Source organism: Engystomops pustulosus, unplaced genomic scaffold (genome assembly GCF_040894005.1).
Source record: "Engystomops pustulosus unplaced genomic scaffold, aEngPut4.maternal MAT_SCAFFOLD_268, whole genome shotgun sequence".
NCBI lineage: Eukaryota > Metazoa > Chordata > Amphibia > Anura > Leptodactylidae > Engystomops > Engystomops pustulosus.
In genome coordinates this window covers 28,365-46,429 of record NW_027285146.1, presented here as the reverse complement: position 1 = coordinate 46,429, position 18,065 = coordinate 28,365, and the positions used below count along the sequence as shown (strand labels likewise).

Sequence of the window (18,065 nt, the reverse complement as noted above, 5' to 3'; positions counted from 1 at the left end):
GGGGGGTGCTGGGGGTTTTCATACCCCCTTATATCTATATACAGTATATATATAGGGTGAGGGGTCAGGGGGGTGCTGGGGGCTGTCATACCCCCTTATATCTATATACAGTATATATATAGGGTGAGGGGTCAGGGGGGGGGGTGTTGGGGGCTGTCATACCCCCTTATATCTATATACAGTATATATATAGGGTGAGGGGGCAGGGGGGGGTGCTGGGGGGGGCAGGGGGGGGTGCTGGGGGGCTGTCATACCCCCTTATATCTATATACAGTATATATATAGGGTGAGGGGTCAGGGGGGTGCTGGGGGCTGTCATACCCCCTTATATCTATATACAGTATATATATAGGGTGCTGGGGGGGGCAGGGGGGGGTGCTGGGGGGGGCAGGGGGGGGTACAGCTTTAGGCATTTGCCGGGTTCGGAGTATTTCTAGTTCTGCCTGTGCTGAGCCTGTAAGGAGATGGGGTTATTTGCCCGCTGCTCACTGAGGGTATGAGGGGGGGGGGGGGTGGGGGGGGTACAAAATAAATTCTCTGCGCTGATACATTGTAACAAATCTGCTGTAATCAGGACCGGTCAGGCTTGTGTTGTCTCATGACCACAGGGTGGCGCTGGTGACTAAGGACACAGTGAGCTTTACAGTGTATCGGCGCCCCGCGTTACAGTGTATCGGCGCCCCGCGTTACAGTGTATCGGCGCCCCGCGTTACAGTGTATGGGCGCCCTGCGTTACAGTGTATCGGCGCCCTGCGTTACAGTGTATCGGCGCCCCGCGTTACAGTGTATCGGCGCCCCGCGTTACAGTGTATCGGCGCCCTGCGTTACAGTGTATCGGCGCCCCGCGTTACAGTGTATCGGCGCCCTGCGTTACAGTGCATCGGCGTCCTGCGTTACAGTGTATCGGCGCCCTGCGTTACAGTGCGTCGGCGTCCTGCGTTACAGTGTGTCGGCGCCCTGCCTTACAGTGTATCGGCGTCCTGTGTTCTGCAGGATCGGGCGGATTATGGATTTGCATCAACAACTATTTCCTTTTGGTTATGACTATGGGGGGGGGGGTCCTGCACCCCAACAGTTATTGGGCGAATATCGGTCCCCAATGGGGGGTCTCACGCCTCACACCAACTTCACTAGAACAGAAGATGGTTCTGCGTGGGGCCGGTTCTGCGTGTAGCCGGTCCTGTGTGGAGCCGGTTCTGCGTGCGGCCGGTCCTGTGTGGAGCCGGTTCTGCGTGTAGCCGGTCCTGTGTGGAGCCGGTTCTGCGTGCGGCCGGTTCTGTGTGGGGCTGGTTCTGCGTGTAGCCGGTTCTGCGTGTAGCCGGTTCTGCGTGTAGCCGGTTCTGTGTAGCCGGTCCTGCGTGTTGCCGGTTCTGCGTGTTGCCGGTTCTGCGTGTTGCCGGTCCTGCGTGTTGCCGGTTCTGCGTGTTGCCGGTTCTGCGTGTTGCCGGTTCTGCGTGTTGCCGGTTCTGCGTGGAGCCGGTTCTGCGTGGAGCCGGTTCTGCGTGGAGCCGGTCCTGCGTGGAGCCGGTCCTGCGTGGAGCCGGTTCTGCGTGGAGCCGGTCCTGCGTGGAGCCGGTCCTGCGTGGAGCCGGTCCTGCGTGGAGCCGGTCCTGCGTGTTGCCGGTTCTGCGTGGGGCCGGTTCTGCGTGGGGCCGGTTCTGCGTGGGGCAGGTCCTGCGTGGGGCCGGTCCTGCGTGGGGCCGGTCCTGCGTGGGGCCGGTTCTGCGTGGAGCCGGTTCTGCGTGGAGCCGGTCCTGCGTGGAGCCGGTCCTGCGTGGAGCCGGTCCTGCGTGGAGCCGGTCCTGCGTGGAGCCGGTCCTGCGTGGAGCCGGTCCTGCGTGGAGCCGGTCCTGCGTGGAGCCGGTCCTGCGTGTAGCCGGTCCTGCGTGTTGCCGGTTCTGCGTGTTGCCGGTCCTGCGTGTTGCCGGTTCTGCGTGTAGCCGGTCCTGCGTGTTGCCGGTTCTGCGTGTATCCGTGTTCTGTGTGTAGCCGGTTCTGCGTGTTGCCGGTTCTGTGTGTAGCCGGTCCTGTGTGTTGCCGGTTCTGCGTGTATCCGGTCCTGTGTGTAGCCGGTTCTATGTGTAGCCGGTCCTATGTGTAGCCGGTCCTGTGTGTATCCTCCATCCTCGGGTCAGTTTGGAGCCACGTATCCTATTACAGATGACATCTCCGGTAATAGATATTTGCGCTGTGCGTTGCGGCGCTCGCTGACCCGGATGCGCGGATGTGATATGTGCAGTAAATTGCCAGTAATTTGTGTAACGCGGCGCTGACTGTTCCCCCTCCAGTAAATGACAGATAATGTGCGGAGCGGATGATGAGTGACCTCCACCTGCGCTGCGCCTCCGCCGGACGCCACCTCATTACCTGCCAGGACGCGGCGGCTCAGCGCAATCTGCCGCACTCATTACCCTCATCAGGAGAGGCGAGCGCCACGTGACACGTTCACACCCAGGACTAGGAGTCTACAGAGCCGGAATGTATCTGGCTTACAACAATCGTCACAGGATGTGGGGGGGGGGATAGGAGAAGAGGGGGGGGGGGGGACCTATCACCCACCACAAACCACACCCTAATACCACAGGGGGTGCCACATACTACCATATCACCCCACGCGCAGAGCCAGATGGTACACGCATACAGCCATATCACCCCACGCGCAGAGCCAGATGGTACACGCATACAGCCATATCACCCCACGCGCAGAGCCAGATGGTACACGCATACAGCCATATCACCCCACGCGCAGAGCCAGATGGTACACGCATACAGCCATATCACCCCACGCGCAGAGCCAGATGGTACACGCATACAGCCATATCACCCCATACAGAGCCAGATGGTACACGCATACAGCCCTATCACCCCCCGCGCAGAGCCAGATAGCACACGCATACAGCCATATCGCCCCCGCGCAGAGCCAGATAGTACACGCATACAGCCATATCACCCCACACGCAGAGCCAGATGGTACACGCATACAGCCATATCACCCCACACGCAGAGCCAGATGGTACACGCATACAGCCATATCACCCCCACGCAGAGCCAGATAGTACACGCATACAGCCATGTCACCCCATACAGAGCCAGATAGTACACGCACACAGCCATATCACCCCATACAGAGCCAGATAGTACACGCACACAGCCATATCACCCCACGCGCAGAGCCAGATAGTACACGCATACAGCCATATCACCCCACACGCAGAGCCAGATGGTACACGCATACAGCCATATCACCCCACACGCAGAGCCAGATGGTACACGCACACAGCCATATCACCCCACACGCAGAGCCAGATGGTACACGCATACAGACATATCACCCCACACGCAGAGCCAGATAGTACACGCACACAGCCATATCACCCCCGCGCAGAGCCAGATGGTACACGCATACAGCCATATCACCCCACACGCAGAGCCAGATAGTACACGCACACAGCCATATCACCCCATACAGAGCCAGATGGTACACGCATACAGCCATATCACCCCACACGCAGAGCCAGATAGTACACGCACACAGCCATATCACCCCATACAGAGCCAGATGGTACACGCATACAGCCATATCACCCCACACGCAGAGCCAGATGGTACACGCATACAGCCATATCACCCCACGCGCAGAGCCAGATGGTACACGCATACAGCCATATCACCCCACGCGCAGAGCCAGATGGCACACGCATACAGCCATATCACCCCACGCGCAGAGCCAGATGGCACACGCATACAGCCATATCACCCCACACGCAGAGCCAGATGGCACACGCATACAGCCATATCACCCCACACGCAGAGCCAGATGGTACACGCATACAGCCATATCACCCCATACAGAGCCAGATGGTACACGCATACAGCCATATCACCCCACGCGCAGAGCCAGATGGTACACGCATACAGCCATATCACCCCACGCGCAGAGCCAGATGGTACACGCATACAGCCATATCACCCCACGCGCAGAGCCAGATGGTACACGCATACAGCCATATCACCCCACACGCAGAGCCAGATGGTACACGCACACAGCCATATCACCCCATACAGAGCCAGATAGTACACGCACACAGCCATATCACCCCCCGCGCAGAGCCAGATAGTACACGCATACAGCCATATCACCCCACACGCAGAGCCAGATAGTACACGCATACAGCCATATCACCCCCACGCAGAGCCAGATGGTACACGCATACAGCCATATCACCCCCACGCAGAGCCAGATAGTACACGCACACAGCCATATCACCCCACGCGCAGAGCCAGATGGTACACGCATACAGCCATATCACCCCACACGCAGAGCCAGATGGTACACGCACACAGCCATATCACCCCACGCGCAGAGCCAGATGGTACACGCATACAGCCATATCACCCCACGCGCAGAGCCAGATGGTACACGCATACAGCCATATCACCCCACGCGCAGAGCCAGATGGTACACGCATACAGCCATATCACCCCACACGCAGAGCCAGATGGTACACGCACACAGCCATATCACCCCATACAGAGCCAGATAGTACACGCACACAGCCATATCACCCCCCGCGCAGAGCCAGATAGTACACGCATACAGCCATATCACCCCACACGCAGAGCCAGATAGTACACGCATACAGCCATATCACCCCCACGCAGAGCCAGATGGTACACGCATACAGCCATATCACCCCCACGCAGAGCCAGATAGTACACGCACACAGCCATATCACCCCACGCGCAGAGCCAGATGGTACACGCATACAGCCATATCACCCCACACGCAGAGCCAGATGGTACACGCATACAGCCATATCACCCCACACGCAGAGCCAGATGGTACACGCATACAGACATATCACCCCCCACTCAGAGGCAAATGGTACACGCACACAGCCATATCACCCCACACGCAGAGCCAGATGGTACACGCACACAGCCGTATACATTGTGCCCCCACCATGTTCTGCCGGATCAGTGTATCTAATCTTCATATCTGATGGGCTGCTGTATCTAAGCCCCTGCTGTGGAATACATCCTCACACACCCCTCCACCATCACATAATTATTCTACTCTATTCCTCTCATTATCTCAGGGTTGTGAGGGTTAATAGCAGGACCTGCAGGGGTTAATGCAGCTGTAATAGAACGAGGCGCAATAATATCCCAGATCCAATTATACCGAGATATTACTCCGCCAACTCCTCATGGAGCAATGGGATTACTCCGCAGCTTGGGAGGTGACCGGAGCGGAGGCCACTGCAGAGTCTTATCACCAAGGCTTCCATCATCTATGTCACACTCCATTCACAGCCAAAGCTGCAGCAACAACTCTGCTGCTGTGACTTGAATTATCCTCCAGCCACGGAGGACAGAGGAGTCTGGAGGAGGAGGGCGGAGGACAGAGGAGTCTGGAGGAGGAGGGCGGAGGACAGAGGAGTCTGGAGGAGGAGGAGGAGTCTGGAGGAGGAGGACAGAGGAGTCTGGAGGAGGAGGGCGGAGGACAGAGGAGTCTGGAGGAGGAGGAGTCTGGAGGAGGAGGGCGGAGGACAGAGGAGTCTGGAGGAGGAGGGCGGAGGACAGAGGAGTCTGGAGGAGGAGGGCGGAGGACAGAGGAGTCTGGAGGAGGAGGGCGGAGGACAGAGGAGTCTGGAGGAGGAGGGCGGAGGACAGAGGAGTCTGGAGGAGGAGGGCGGAGGACAGAGGAGTCTGGAGGACAGAGGAGGGCGGAGGACAGAGGAGTCTGGAGGACAGAGGAGTCTGGAGGAGGAGGGCGGAGGACAGAGGAGTCTGGAGGAGGAGGGCGGAGGACAGAGGAGTCTGGAGGAGGAGGGCGGAGGACAGAGGAGTCTGGAGGAGGAGGGCGGAGGACAGAGGAGTCTGGAGGAGGAGGGCGGAGGACAGAGGAGTCTGGAGGAGGAGGGCGGAGGACAGAGGAGTCTGGAGGAGGAGGGCGGAGGACAGAGGAGTCTGGAGGAGGAGGGCGGAGGACAGAGGAGTCTGGAGGAGGAGGGCGGAGGACAGAGGAGTCTGGAGGAGGAGGGCGGAGGACAGAGGAGTCTGGAGGAGGAGGGCGGAGGACAGAGGAGTCTGGAGGAGGAGGGCGGAGGACAGAGGAGTCTGGAGGAGGAGGAGGAGTCTGGTGGAGGAGCACAGAGGAGTCTGGAGGAGGAGGGCGGAGGACAGAGGAGTCTGGAGGAGGAGGGCGGAGGACAGAGGAGTCTGGAGGAGGAGGGCGGAGGACAGAGGAGTCTGGAGGAGGAGGGCGGAGGACAGAGGAGTCTGGAGGAGGAGGAGTCTGGAGGAGGAGGGCGGAGGACAGAGGAGTCTGGAGGAGGAGGGCGGAGGACAGAGGAGTCTGGAGGAGGAGGGCGGAGGACAGAGGAGTCTGGAGGACAGAGGAGTCTGGAGGAGGAGGGCGGAGGACAGAGGAGTCTGGAGGAGGAGGGCGGAGGACAGAGGAGTCTGGAGGAGGAGGGCGGAGGACAGAGGAGTCTGGAGGAGGAGGGCGGAGGACAGAGGAGTCTGGAGGAGGAGGGCGGAGGACAGAGGAGTCTGGAGGAGGAGGGCGGAGGACAGAGGAGTCTGGAGGAGGAGGGCGGAGGACAGAGGAGTCTGGAGGAGGAGGGCGGAGGACAGAGGAGTCTGGAGGAGGAGGGCGGAGGACAGAGGAGTCTGGAGGAGGAGGGCGGAGGACAGAGGAGTCTGGAGGAGGAGGGCGGAGGACAGAGGAGTCTGGAGGAGGAGGGCGGAGGACAGAGGAGTCTGGAGGAGGAGGGCGGAGGACAGAGGAGTCTGGAGGAGGAGGAGGAGTCTGGAGGAGGAGCACAGAGGAGTCTGGAGGAGGAGGGCGGAGGACAGAGGAGTCTGGAGGAGGAGGGCGGAGGACAGAGGAGTCTGGAGGAGGAGGGCGGAGGACAGAGGAGTCTGGAGGAGGAGGGCGGAGGACAGAGGAGTCTGGAGGAGGAGGGCGGAGGACAGAGGAGTCTGGAGGAGGAGGAGGAGGACAGAGGAGTCTGGAGGAGGAGGAGGAGGACAGAGGAGTCTGGAGGAGGAGGGCGGAGGACAGAGGGGTCTGGAGGAGGAGGGCGGAGGACAGAGGAGTCTGGAGGAGGAGGGCGGAGGACAGAGGGGTCTGGGGGAGGAGGGCGGAGGACAGAGGGGTCTGGGGGAGGAGGGCGGAGGACAGAGGAGTCTGGAGGAGGAGGACAGAGGAGTCTGGAGGAGGAGGACAGAGGAGTCTGGAGGAGGAGGGCGGAGGACAGAGGAGTCTGGAGGAGGAGGAGGAGTCTGGTGGAGGAGCACAGAGGAGTCTGGAGGAGGAGGGCGGAGGACAGAGGAGTCTGGAGGAGGAGGGCGGAGGACAGAGGAGTCTGGAGGAGGAGGGCGGAGGACAGAGGAGTCTGGAGGAGGAGGAGTCTGGAGGAGGAGGGCGGAGGACAGAGGAGTCTGGAGGAGGAGGACAGAGGAGTCTGGAGGAGGAGGGCGGAGGACAGAGGAGTCTGGAGGAGGAGGGCGGAAGACAGAGGAGTCTGGAGGAGGAGGGCGGAGGACAGAGGAGTCTGGAGGAGGAGGGCGGAGGACAGAGGAGTCTGGAGGAGGAGGGCGGAGGACAGAGGAGTCTGGAGGAGGAGGGCGGAGGACAGAGGAGTCTGGAGGAGGAGGGCGGAGGACAGAGGAGTCTGGAGGGCAGAGGACAGAGGAGTCTGGAGGGCAGAGGACAGAGGAGTCTGGAGGAGGAGGAGGACAGAGGGGTCAGGAGGATGAGGACAGAGGGGTCTGTAGGAGGAGGACAGAGGAGTCTGGAGGAGGAGGAGGACAGAGGGGTCTGGAGGAGGAGGAGGACAGAGGAGTCTGGAGAGGAGGAGGACAGAGGAGTCTGGAGGAGGAGGAGGACAGAGGAGTCTGGAGGAGGAGGAGGACAGAGGGGTCTGGAGGAGGAGGAGGACAGAGGAGTCTGGAGAGGAGGAGGACAGAGGAGTCTGGAGGAGGACAGAGGAGTCTGGAGGAGGAGGACAGAGGAGTCTGGAGGAGGAGGACAGAGGAGTCTGGAGGAGGAGGACAGAGGAGTCTGGAGAGGAGGAGGACAGAGGAGTCTGGAGGAGGAGGAGGACAGAGGAGTCTGGAGAGGAGGAGGACAGAGGAGTCTGGAGGAGGAGGGCGGAGGACAGAGGAGTCTGGAGGAGGAGGGCGGAGGACAGAGGAGTCTGGAGGAGGAGGGCGGAGGACAGAGGAGTCTGGAGGAGGAGGAGGAGGACAGAGGAGTCTGGAGGAGGAGGAGGAGGACAGAGGAGTCTGGAGGAGGAGGAGGAGGACAGAGGAGTCTGGAGGAGGAGGGCGGAGGACAGAGGGGTCTGGAGGAGGAGGGCGGAGGACAGAGGAGTCTGGAGGAGGAGGGCGGAGGACAGAGGGGTCTGGGGGAGGAGGGCGGAGGACAGAGGGGTCTGGGGGAGGAGGGCGGAGGACAGAGGAGTCTGGAGGAGGAGGGCGGAGGACAGAGGAGTCTGGAGGAGGAGGGCGGAGGACAGAGGAGTCTGGAGGAGGAGGGCGGAGGACAGAGGAGTCTGGAGGAGGAGGGCGGAGGACAGAGGAGTCTGGAGGAGGAGGGCGGAGGACAGAGGAGTCTGGAGGAGGAGGACAGAGGAGTCTGGAGAGGAGGAGGACAGAGGAGTCTGGAGGAGGAGGAGGACAGAGGAGTCTGGAGAGGAGGAGGACAGAGGAGTCTGGAGGAGGAGGAAAGAGGAGTCTAAGGGAGGAGGAGGAGGACAGAGGAGTCTGGAGGAGGAGGAGGACAGAGGAGTCTGGAGGAGGAGGAGGACAGAGGAGTCTGGAGGAGGAGGGGGACAGAGGAGTCTGGAGGAGGAGGGGGACAGAGGAGTCTGGAGAGGAGGAGGACAGAGGAGTCTGGAGGAGGACAGAGGAGTCTGGAGGAGGAGGACAGAGGAGTCTAGAGGAGGAGGAGGACAGAGGAGTCTGGAGGAGGAGGAGGACAGAGGAGTCTGGAGGAGGAGGGGGACAGAGGAGTCTGGAGAGGAGGAGGACAGAGGAGTCTGGAGGAGGACAGAGGAGTCTGGAGGAGGAGGAGGACAGAGGAGTCTGGAGGAGGAGGAGGACAGAGGAGTCTGGAGGAGGAGGACAGAGGAGTCTGGAGGAGGAGGACAGAGGAGTCTGGAGGAGGAGGACAGAGGAGTCTGGAGGAGGAGGACAGAGGAGTCTGGAGGAGGAGGAGGACAGAGGAGTCTGGAGGCAGAGGAGGACAGAGGAGGACAGAGGAGTCTGGAGGCAGAGGAGGACAGAGGAGGGCAAGCACTGTGACTACTGGAGGGGGAAGGCATTGGGGTCAGCACTGGCTACTGAAGGAAGCACTGTGGCTACTTACCACTGGATGCAGGCACTGTGAATTCTTACTACTAGGCACAGCACCTACCACTACTGGCTACAATACAGGGGGAAGCACTGACTGTTGTTGCCAAGAACTGTGACTACTGTTGGAAAACACTGTTACTACCATAGGCAGGCACTGTGACTATTTGGGCTTTGGGGCAAGAGCTGTGACTACTGAGGGCAGGCACTGTGACTAGCTGTGTCAAGCACTGTGAGGATTGCCTACTATTTGGCTATGCACTGTGACTACTGGGGCCAGTACTTGCAATTGGGGCAAACACTACGGCTCCTGGGAGCAGGCACTGTGGCTACTGGGGCACTACTGGCCGTTAGGGCAATAGCATGACTGTAACTACTGGGGGTAAGCACTGTATATATACTACAGGGGGCAGGATGGCTATATACTACTGGGGGCTGGCAAGCTATATACTACAGGGGGCTTAAAGGCTATATACTACAGGGAGGTGGCTGACTATATACTACAGGGGACTGGCAGGCCATATGCTACAGCTGGCTGGCAGGCTATATACTATAGGATGGATAGGTTGCCTATATACTACAGGGGGGCGCCTGGCTTTATAATACAGGGTGGGCAGGTTGGCTATATACTAAATGGGGCTGGCTATATACTTTATGGGGCTTCCTGGCTGTATACTACAGGGGCTGGCAGGCTATATACTACAGGGGGCTGGCAGGCTATATACTACAGGGGGCTGGCAGATTATATACTACAGGGGCCAGCAGGTTATATACCACAGGGGCAGTCTGTATATTACAAGGTGAATAGGTTGTCTATATACTACAGGGGCGGCTGGCTATATAATACAGGGTGGACAAGTTGGCTATATACTTTAGGGGGCTGGCTATATACTTGAGCGGGCTGTCTGGCTATATGCTACAGGGGACAGGCTGCCTATATACTACAGGGGGCTGGTAGGCTGTATACTACAGGGGGCTTGCTGGTTATATATTACAGGTGCTGGCAGGCTATATACTACAGGGTGCTGGCTGGCTATATACTAGAGGGGCTGGCGGGTTATATACTACAGGGGACAGGCTGCCTATATACTACAGGGGGGGGCAGTCTGTATACTACATGGGGCTTGCTGGCTCTCAGGCAGGATGGGTAAATACTACAGGGCTGGCAGGCTGTATACTACAGGGTGCTGGCTGGTTATATATTACAGGGGCTGGCAGGCTATATACTACAGGGTGCTGGCTGGTTATATATTACAGGTGCTGGCAGGCTATATACTACAGGGTGCTGGCTGGCTATATACTAGAGGGGCTGGCGGGTTATATATTACAGGGGGCTGGCTGGCTATATACTAGAGGGGCTGGCGGGTTATATATTACAGGTGCTGGCAGGCTATACACTACAGGGGGCTTGCTGGTTATATATTACAGGTGCTGGCAGGCTATATACTACAGGGGGCTTGCTGGTTATATATTACAGGTGCTGGCAGGCTATATTCTACAGGGGCTGGTAGGCTATATATTACAGGGGGCTGACTATATACAACAGGAGGCTGTCAGGCTATATACTAGAGGGGCTGGTGGGTTATATACATACAGGGGGCTGGCAGGCTGTATACTACAGGGTGCTGGCAGGCTATATACTACAGGGGCAGGTAGGCTACATACTAGAACGGGCTGACTAAAGATATACTACAGGGGTCTGGCTGGCTATATACTACAGGGCTGGCAGGCTATATACTACAGGGGGTTGGCAGGATATATACTACAGGGGGCTGGTAGACTGTATACTAAAGGGGTCTGGATGGCTATATACTACAGGGGGCTGGCAGGCTATATACTACAGGGGTCAGGATGGCTATATACTACAGGGGGCAGGCTTGCAATATACTACTGGGGGCTGAGTAAATATAACAAAAGGAGGCTGGCAGACTATATACTACAGGGGTCAGGATGGCTATATACTAATGGGGGCTGGCAGGCTATATACTACCGGGGCTGACAGGCTATATACCACAGGGGGCGGGCTGACTATATATCACAAGGGGCGGGCTGACTATATACTACAGGGAGCTGGCAGACTATATATCACAGGGGTCGGGCTGACTGTATACTACAGGGGGCTGGCAGGCTATATACTATAGGGTGGATAAGTTGGCTACATACTACAGGGGGATGTCTGGCTTCATAATACAGGGAGGGCAGGTTGGCTATATATTAAAGGGGGCTGGCTATATACTTTAGGAAGCTTCCTGGCTATATACTACAGGGGTCTGGCAGGCTATATACTACTGAGGGGCTGGCAGGCTATATACTACTGGGGGGCTGGCAGGCTATATACTACTGGGGGGCTGGCAGGCTATATACTACTGGGGGGCTGGCAGGCTATATACTACAGGGGCAGTCTGTATATTACAGGGTGGATAGGTTGTCTATATACTACAGGGGGCGGCTGGCTATATAATACAGGGTGGACAAGTTGGCTATATACTTTAGCGGGCTGTCTGGCTATATGCTACAGGGGACAGGCTGCCTATATACTACAGGGGGGGCAGTCTGTATACCACATGGGGCTGGCTGGCTATATACTACATCGGGCAGGATGGGTAATTACTACAGGGCTGGCAGGCAATATAGTACAGGGGCTGGTAGGCTATATACTACAGGGGGCTGACTATATACAACAGGTGGCTGGCAGGCTATATACTGCAGGGGTCTGGATGGCTATATACTACTGGGGACAGGCTGCAATATACTACTGGGGGCTGAGTAAATATTACAAAAGGAGGCTGGCAGACTATATACTATAGGGGTCTGGATGGCTATATAATACTGGGGGCTGGCAGGCTATATACTACCGGGGCTGGCAGGCTATATATCACAGGGGGCAGGCTGACTATATACTACAGGGGGCTGGCAGACTATATATCACAGGGGCAGGCTGACTATATACTACAGGGGGCTGGCAGGCTATATACTACAGGGGCTGGCAGGTTATAAATACAGAGGGCTGGCAGGTTATAAATACAGGGGGGCTGGCAGACTATATATCACAGGGGCAGGCTGACTATATACTACAGGGGGCTGGCAGGCTGTATACTACAGGGGCTGGCAGGTTATAAATACAGAGGGCTGGCAGGTTATAAATACAGGGGGGCTGGCAGACTATATATCACAGAATGCAGGCTGACTATATACTACAGGGGGCTGGCAGGTTATAAATACAGAGGGCTGGCAGGCTATATATCACAGGGGGCGGGCTGACTATATACTACACGGGGGTGGCAGGCCATATACTACAGAGGATTGGCATGCTATATACTACAGGGTGGATAGGTTGGCTATATACTACAGGGGGCTGGCAGATTATATACTACAGGGGCAGGCTGTATATTACAGGGTGGATAGGTTGTTTATATACTACAGGGGAGATTATAACTGAAGTCACGGTGCGGAGCTCTGATCGCCTCCTCCTCTGTGATGGACATCAGGCATCGGACATCAGGAGATGAGGTTAGTGATGTCTCTGGATGCAGGACCTTCAGTTACAGCGACGGGGGCTTTCTGAGGAAGAGAGAGCTGGACTTCAGTGTTAAACTCTCCGCCTCCTTGACTTTATACAACCAATTTACATCTCACTTCTCACGAGTTGATTTTCTGAACGATGCCACCGCTCTGGACCATGAAAGGAACCAGATCTGGAAGATGTTCAGCTGCTTGGCTACAGGTTGGAAGTGGTTTATTAGGCCAATTTCTGCTGACAGGTTCTCTTTAAATCACACCACACCCAGATTGACAGGTTCTCTACCCATTCACATTACTCCCCCGCTCTTCTTCTTTCAGTTCTGCTCAGTCAGTGTTTGGAGCCAGGACTCTGGTATCACGTAGACGTTCTAGAACCCCCTGAGGAGGCGCCTGCCATAGTCTTTACTCTACTGTTATTCCTGATCCTTGGCTCCTGTTCTGACTATTCTCCACCTCGGGAGATTATTCTTCAGTGTTTGTTTTGTCTTGTCTTCGTTTCTATGTTTTAAGCTTTGTAACTCCTCCCCCTCCCCAAATATTCTGACCCAACCAGAGTAATACAACATCATCTCCGATGTTCTCCGCGTTCCGGAAGATTAGGTTTAGGGTTGTGATATTGTTAGGGGCAGCCCTAGGAGGGGTGTGGGGGTGGTGAGACTTTCCCAGGGTTTTGGAGCCCTCCCTAGGGACAGCTGAGAAGTTGAACCTGAACAAGGGACATTGAACTTCTCACAATCTTCTCACTTCCTGTTTATTGCAAAGTAAAAATGATCTTTGACAAGAAAATAGACTTCAGGGCGACGTCTCTGCCTTTATGGACCTTCAAACCATGAAAATATTTATCTTGGTGCACGACTCAAGACCAAAGTCTACACTGAGGAAGAGTATGAGGGTCACGCGAGCTGCAGGTCACATCCACGGCTTCTCCGTAGATACAGCAATGGCGTCTGCTGCTCTGGAACAGGAGCTGGAGTGTCCCATCTGTCTGGACCTCTACACCGACCCTGTGACCCTGGGATGTGGACACAACTTCTGCCGGGGCTGTATGGATCGGGCCCTGAAGATCCAGCACGGTTCTGGCGTTTATTCCTGCCCTGAATGTAGAGCAAAGTTTTCTGAGCTTCCTCCACTGCAGAGGAACAGGACTCTGAGTCATATGGTGGAGAACTTCAGGTCCACTCATGGAGATGACAACATAGTCCTCTGCACTTACTGTGTGGACTCTCCGGTACCTGCTGCTAAGTCCTGTCTGATGTGTGACGCCTCCCTATGTCAGAAGCACCTGAGAGTCCACAGCAAAGAGCCAGAACACGTCCTAAGCGACCCCAGCAGGTCCCTGGAGAAGTGGAAGTGTCCCATCCATAAGAAGATCCTGGAGTATTACTGCACTGAGGACGCGGCGTGTATCTGTGTGTCCTGCTGTCTGATTGGAGAACATCGAGGACATAACATGGAGTCTCTAGATGAAGCCTCAGAGAAGAAGAAGAAGAAACTGAAGGAAGTTCTGCAGAAGATAATAACTAAGAGACTGAACCTGATGAAAAGAATCCAGAGCCTGAAGGAGAGCAAGAAAAAAGCTAAAAGAAAGGTAATGGCAGAAACTGCAAAAGTCACCGACCTGTTTCAAGACCTCAGGCAATGCCTGAACGACCTGGAGACGAAGGTCCAGAGTGAGGTCTCCAGGATGAAGGAACAGGTCCTACAGCCGCTGTATAAGGTCATCCAGAAGCTGAAGACTGAGAAGGACGTATTGTACAGGAAGATAAAACTGATGGAGGAGATGTGCAACACCACGGATCCACTGACTGTGTTACAGGAACCAGACACAGGTGACCTGTGTGATCCTGAGGAGGAGGGAGGTGATGAGGACACGGGGGGACATGGTGGAGGTGATGGAGGTAATGTGGACACAGGAGGTAATGATGGAGGCGATGAGAACACAGGTGGCCATGATGGAGGAGATGTGCAACACCACGGATCCACTGACTGTGTTACAGGAACCACACACAGGTGACCTGTGTGATCCTGAGGAGGGAGGTGATGAGGACATGAGAGGACATGGTGGAGGCGATGAGAACACAGGTGGCCATGATGGAGTTGGGGAGGACACAAGGAGACATGATGGAAGTGGTGATGACATGAGAGGACACGGTGGAGATGCTGAAGCCAAGGGGGGACATGATGGAGATAAGGAGGACACAGGGGGACATGATGGAGTTGGGGAGGACACAAGGAGACATGATGGAAGTGGTGATGACATGAGAGGACACGGTGGAGATGCTGAAGCCAAGGGGGGACATGATGGAGATAAGGAGGACACAGGGGGACATGATGGAGTTGAGGAGGACAAGAGGAGACATGATGGAGATGATGGGGACATGGCGGGACATGATGGAGGTGGTGATGACATGAGAGGACATGGTGAAGATGCTGAGGCCAAGGGGGGACATGATGGAGTTGAGGAGGACACTGGGGGACATGATGGAGATAAGGAGGACACGGGGGGACATGATGGAGATGATGAGGCCACAAGGAGACATGATGGAGTTGGGGAGGCCACAAGGAGACATAATGGAGATGATGAGGCTACGAGGAGACATGATGGAGTTGGGGAGGTCACGAGGAGACATGAGAAGTGTGATTGGTGTGTGGAGAAGGTTTCGTTCTTATGTAATTTAATGCAAAGTGTAAACATGACCTTCTACGTCCAGAAACGCACAGACATATCACTAGACATAGACACGGCTTCTAATAATCTCCTGATATCAGACGACCTGAAATCTGCAACCTGGACCCAAACCGGACAGAACCGTCCGGACACGGCAGAGAGATTCCGGTATTTTCAGGTGATGAGCAGCAGTAACATCACCTCAGGGCGACATTACTGGGATGTGGGGGTCAGACGATCGATGGAGTGGGAGGTGGGTGTCTGTTACCCCAGTATAGACAGGAGTGGGGGTCAGTCAGACATTGGGTACAACAACAAGTCCTGGAGCTTATATGGAGGGAGGGTGTATAACAATCAGTATGTGGTGAGACATGACAGTAACGTGACCCAGTTGCCTCACCAGATCTCCAGTAGCCGGTTCCGGATCTACGTGGATTATGATTCGGGGACTTTGTCCTTCTATGACATATGTTACAAAATCAGGCACCTGCACACCTTCACCGCCACCTTCACCGAGCCGCTGCGCGCTATATTACGAGTGTTCAATGGGTCCATTACTATATTAGACTCAAGCGAATACTGAAATGAATGGAAGAATCTGATTGGTGAAGCTTGTGGCCTATTAGAAACAACACTGGAAGGGTTCAATCAATTAAATGATTATCAGCAATCAATAGCGCTTGGGATATAGGACGACCATTACCTATGTCCAGCCGTCTCTTTGCTATCCTCCTCAGTTTAGCCTGTCCCTTCTGGCTGGGTAGAAAACCACAACAAACTAGACTGGAGGGGAGGGACTACTGCTCCCTGCTCACTCTGGAGGGAGGGGGAGGTCATGTGACGCCGCTCTGTGTGTAACTAGCTATGTCAGTCCAGATCTGTGGAGGCAGAAGCCTCCTGCAAAGAGAAGGTAGAAGGACTCCACTGATCCCTACCAGTCCCTCCATCCCCTTCTGTGGTTGCTCAGAACTTTCTCTGTCTCTCTCCGTGCCTCATGCTGTGTCTTAGACTCTTCTCCCAGCAACTGCACTCCAGAAACCTGTTAACCCTCAGTGCTCACACAGTACATCCTATACACTATGTGACTGTTTCACTGCTGGATTCTACCACTTATTGCTTGCTCCACACTCCTCCATGTGATGAAAGCTGCCAGGCTAGTCACGACATAGTCCGGTATGTACATACACTGAGCATCATGGGATGTGAGGGCAGCTTATAATAGACTCAGCTTTAGGGCAGGGGGTATTTCACCTGTGTGTAGAGATATTTAGTACCTTGTCTCACGGTCACATATTATAGTGTGGACATCTGATGATTACTGTCATTATGGATTTAATTGTCGTGAAATTATTGTAATAAAATATGATTATCACATGATGGATTTCTGCGTTTACCCCTAGTTCCGGATTTCAAAGTATTTTAGCTTCACTTACAGCAGTCGCCTAATATGACCCTCAGAAAACCCCGGACTGGCCATAAAGACCGAATTACACCAAATCAGGGGCTGTCACAAGTCATAAGGCAGAATCTCACAAACCAACCGGAGGATGAGAAGAACGAAAATGTGAAGGTGATAGAAGAGATGATCCGGGACACGGATCATGAGAAGAACAAGATGATGAACATCAGACAAGTAAGAGATCAACCTGTCTATGGTGATGGTAGAACCTCCTCTCCTCTAGGTGTAGAGGATGCCCCCTATCTATGGTGCTGGTAGAACCTCCTCTCCTCTAGGTGTAGAGGATGCCCCTGTCTATAGTGATGGTAGAGCCTCCTCTCCTCTAGGTGTAGAGGATGCCCCCTGTCTATGGTGATGGTAGGACCTCCTCTCCTCTAGGTGTAGAGGATACCCCTCTATGGTGATGGTAGAACCTCCTCTCCTCTAGGTGTAGAGGATGCCCCCTGTCTATGGTGATGGTAGAACCTCCTCTCCTCTTGGTGTAGAGGATGCCCCCTGTCTATGGTGATGGTAGAACCTCCTCTCCTCTAGGTGTAGAGGATGCCCCCTGTCTATGGTGATGGTATAACCTCCTCTCCTCTAGGTGTAGAGGATGCCCCCTGTCTATGGTGATGGTAGAACCTCCTCTCCTCTAGGTGTAGAGGATGCCCCCTGTCTATGGTGATGGTAGAACCTCCTCTCCTCTAGGTGTAGAGGGTGCCCCCTGTCTATGGTGATGGTAGAACCTCCTCTCCTCTAGGTGTAGAGGATGCCCCCGGTCTATGGTGATGGTAGAACCTCCTCTCCTCTAGGTGTAGAGGATGTCCCCCGTCTATGGTGATGGTAGAACCACCTCTCCTCTAGGTGTAGAGGATGCCCCTGTCTATGGTGATGGTAGAACCTCCTCTCCTCTAGGTGTAGAGGATGTCCCCCGTCTATGGTGATGGTAGAACCTCCTCTCCTCTAGGTGTAGAGGATGTCCCCCGTCTATGGTGATGGTAGAACCACCTCTCCTCTAGGTGTAGAGGATGTCCCCTGTCTATGGTGATGGTAGAACCTCCTCTCCTCTAG

The 18,065-nt window shown here is 55.6% G+C and overlaps 1 protein-coding gene across 1 annotated transcript; it reads left to right on the top strand.

Annotated features, from left to right (window-relative positions):
• Positions 1 to 13,746: 13,746 nt before the first annotated feature.
• Positions 13,747 to 16,930, top strand: LOC140110383 (uncharacterized). Its single transcript, XM_072132205.1, has 2 exons — positions 13,747 to 14,831; positions 14,971 to 16,930. Exons 1-2 carry the CDS (start codon positions 13,775 to 13,777, stop codon positions 16,137 to 16,139), a joined length of 2,226 nt encoding a protein of 741 aa, XP_071988306.1. The 5' UTR covers positions 13,747 to 13,774; the 3' UTR covers positions 16,140 to 16,930.
• The last annotated feature ends 1,135 nt before the right edge of the window (positions 16,931 to 18,065 follow it).

Bases quoted from the DNA above. Each gene is read 5' to 3' on its own strand.
- LOC140110383 (XM_072132205.1), top strand. From the start codon at position 13,775: ATGAGGGTCACGCGAGCTGCAGGTCACATCCACGGCTTCTCCGTAGAT. The intron at 14,832-14,970 runs GTGGCCATGATG...ATGAGAACACAG, and splicing joins TGGAGGCGATGAGAACACAG to GTGGCCATGATGGAGTTGGG.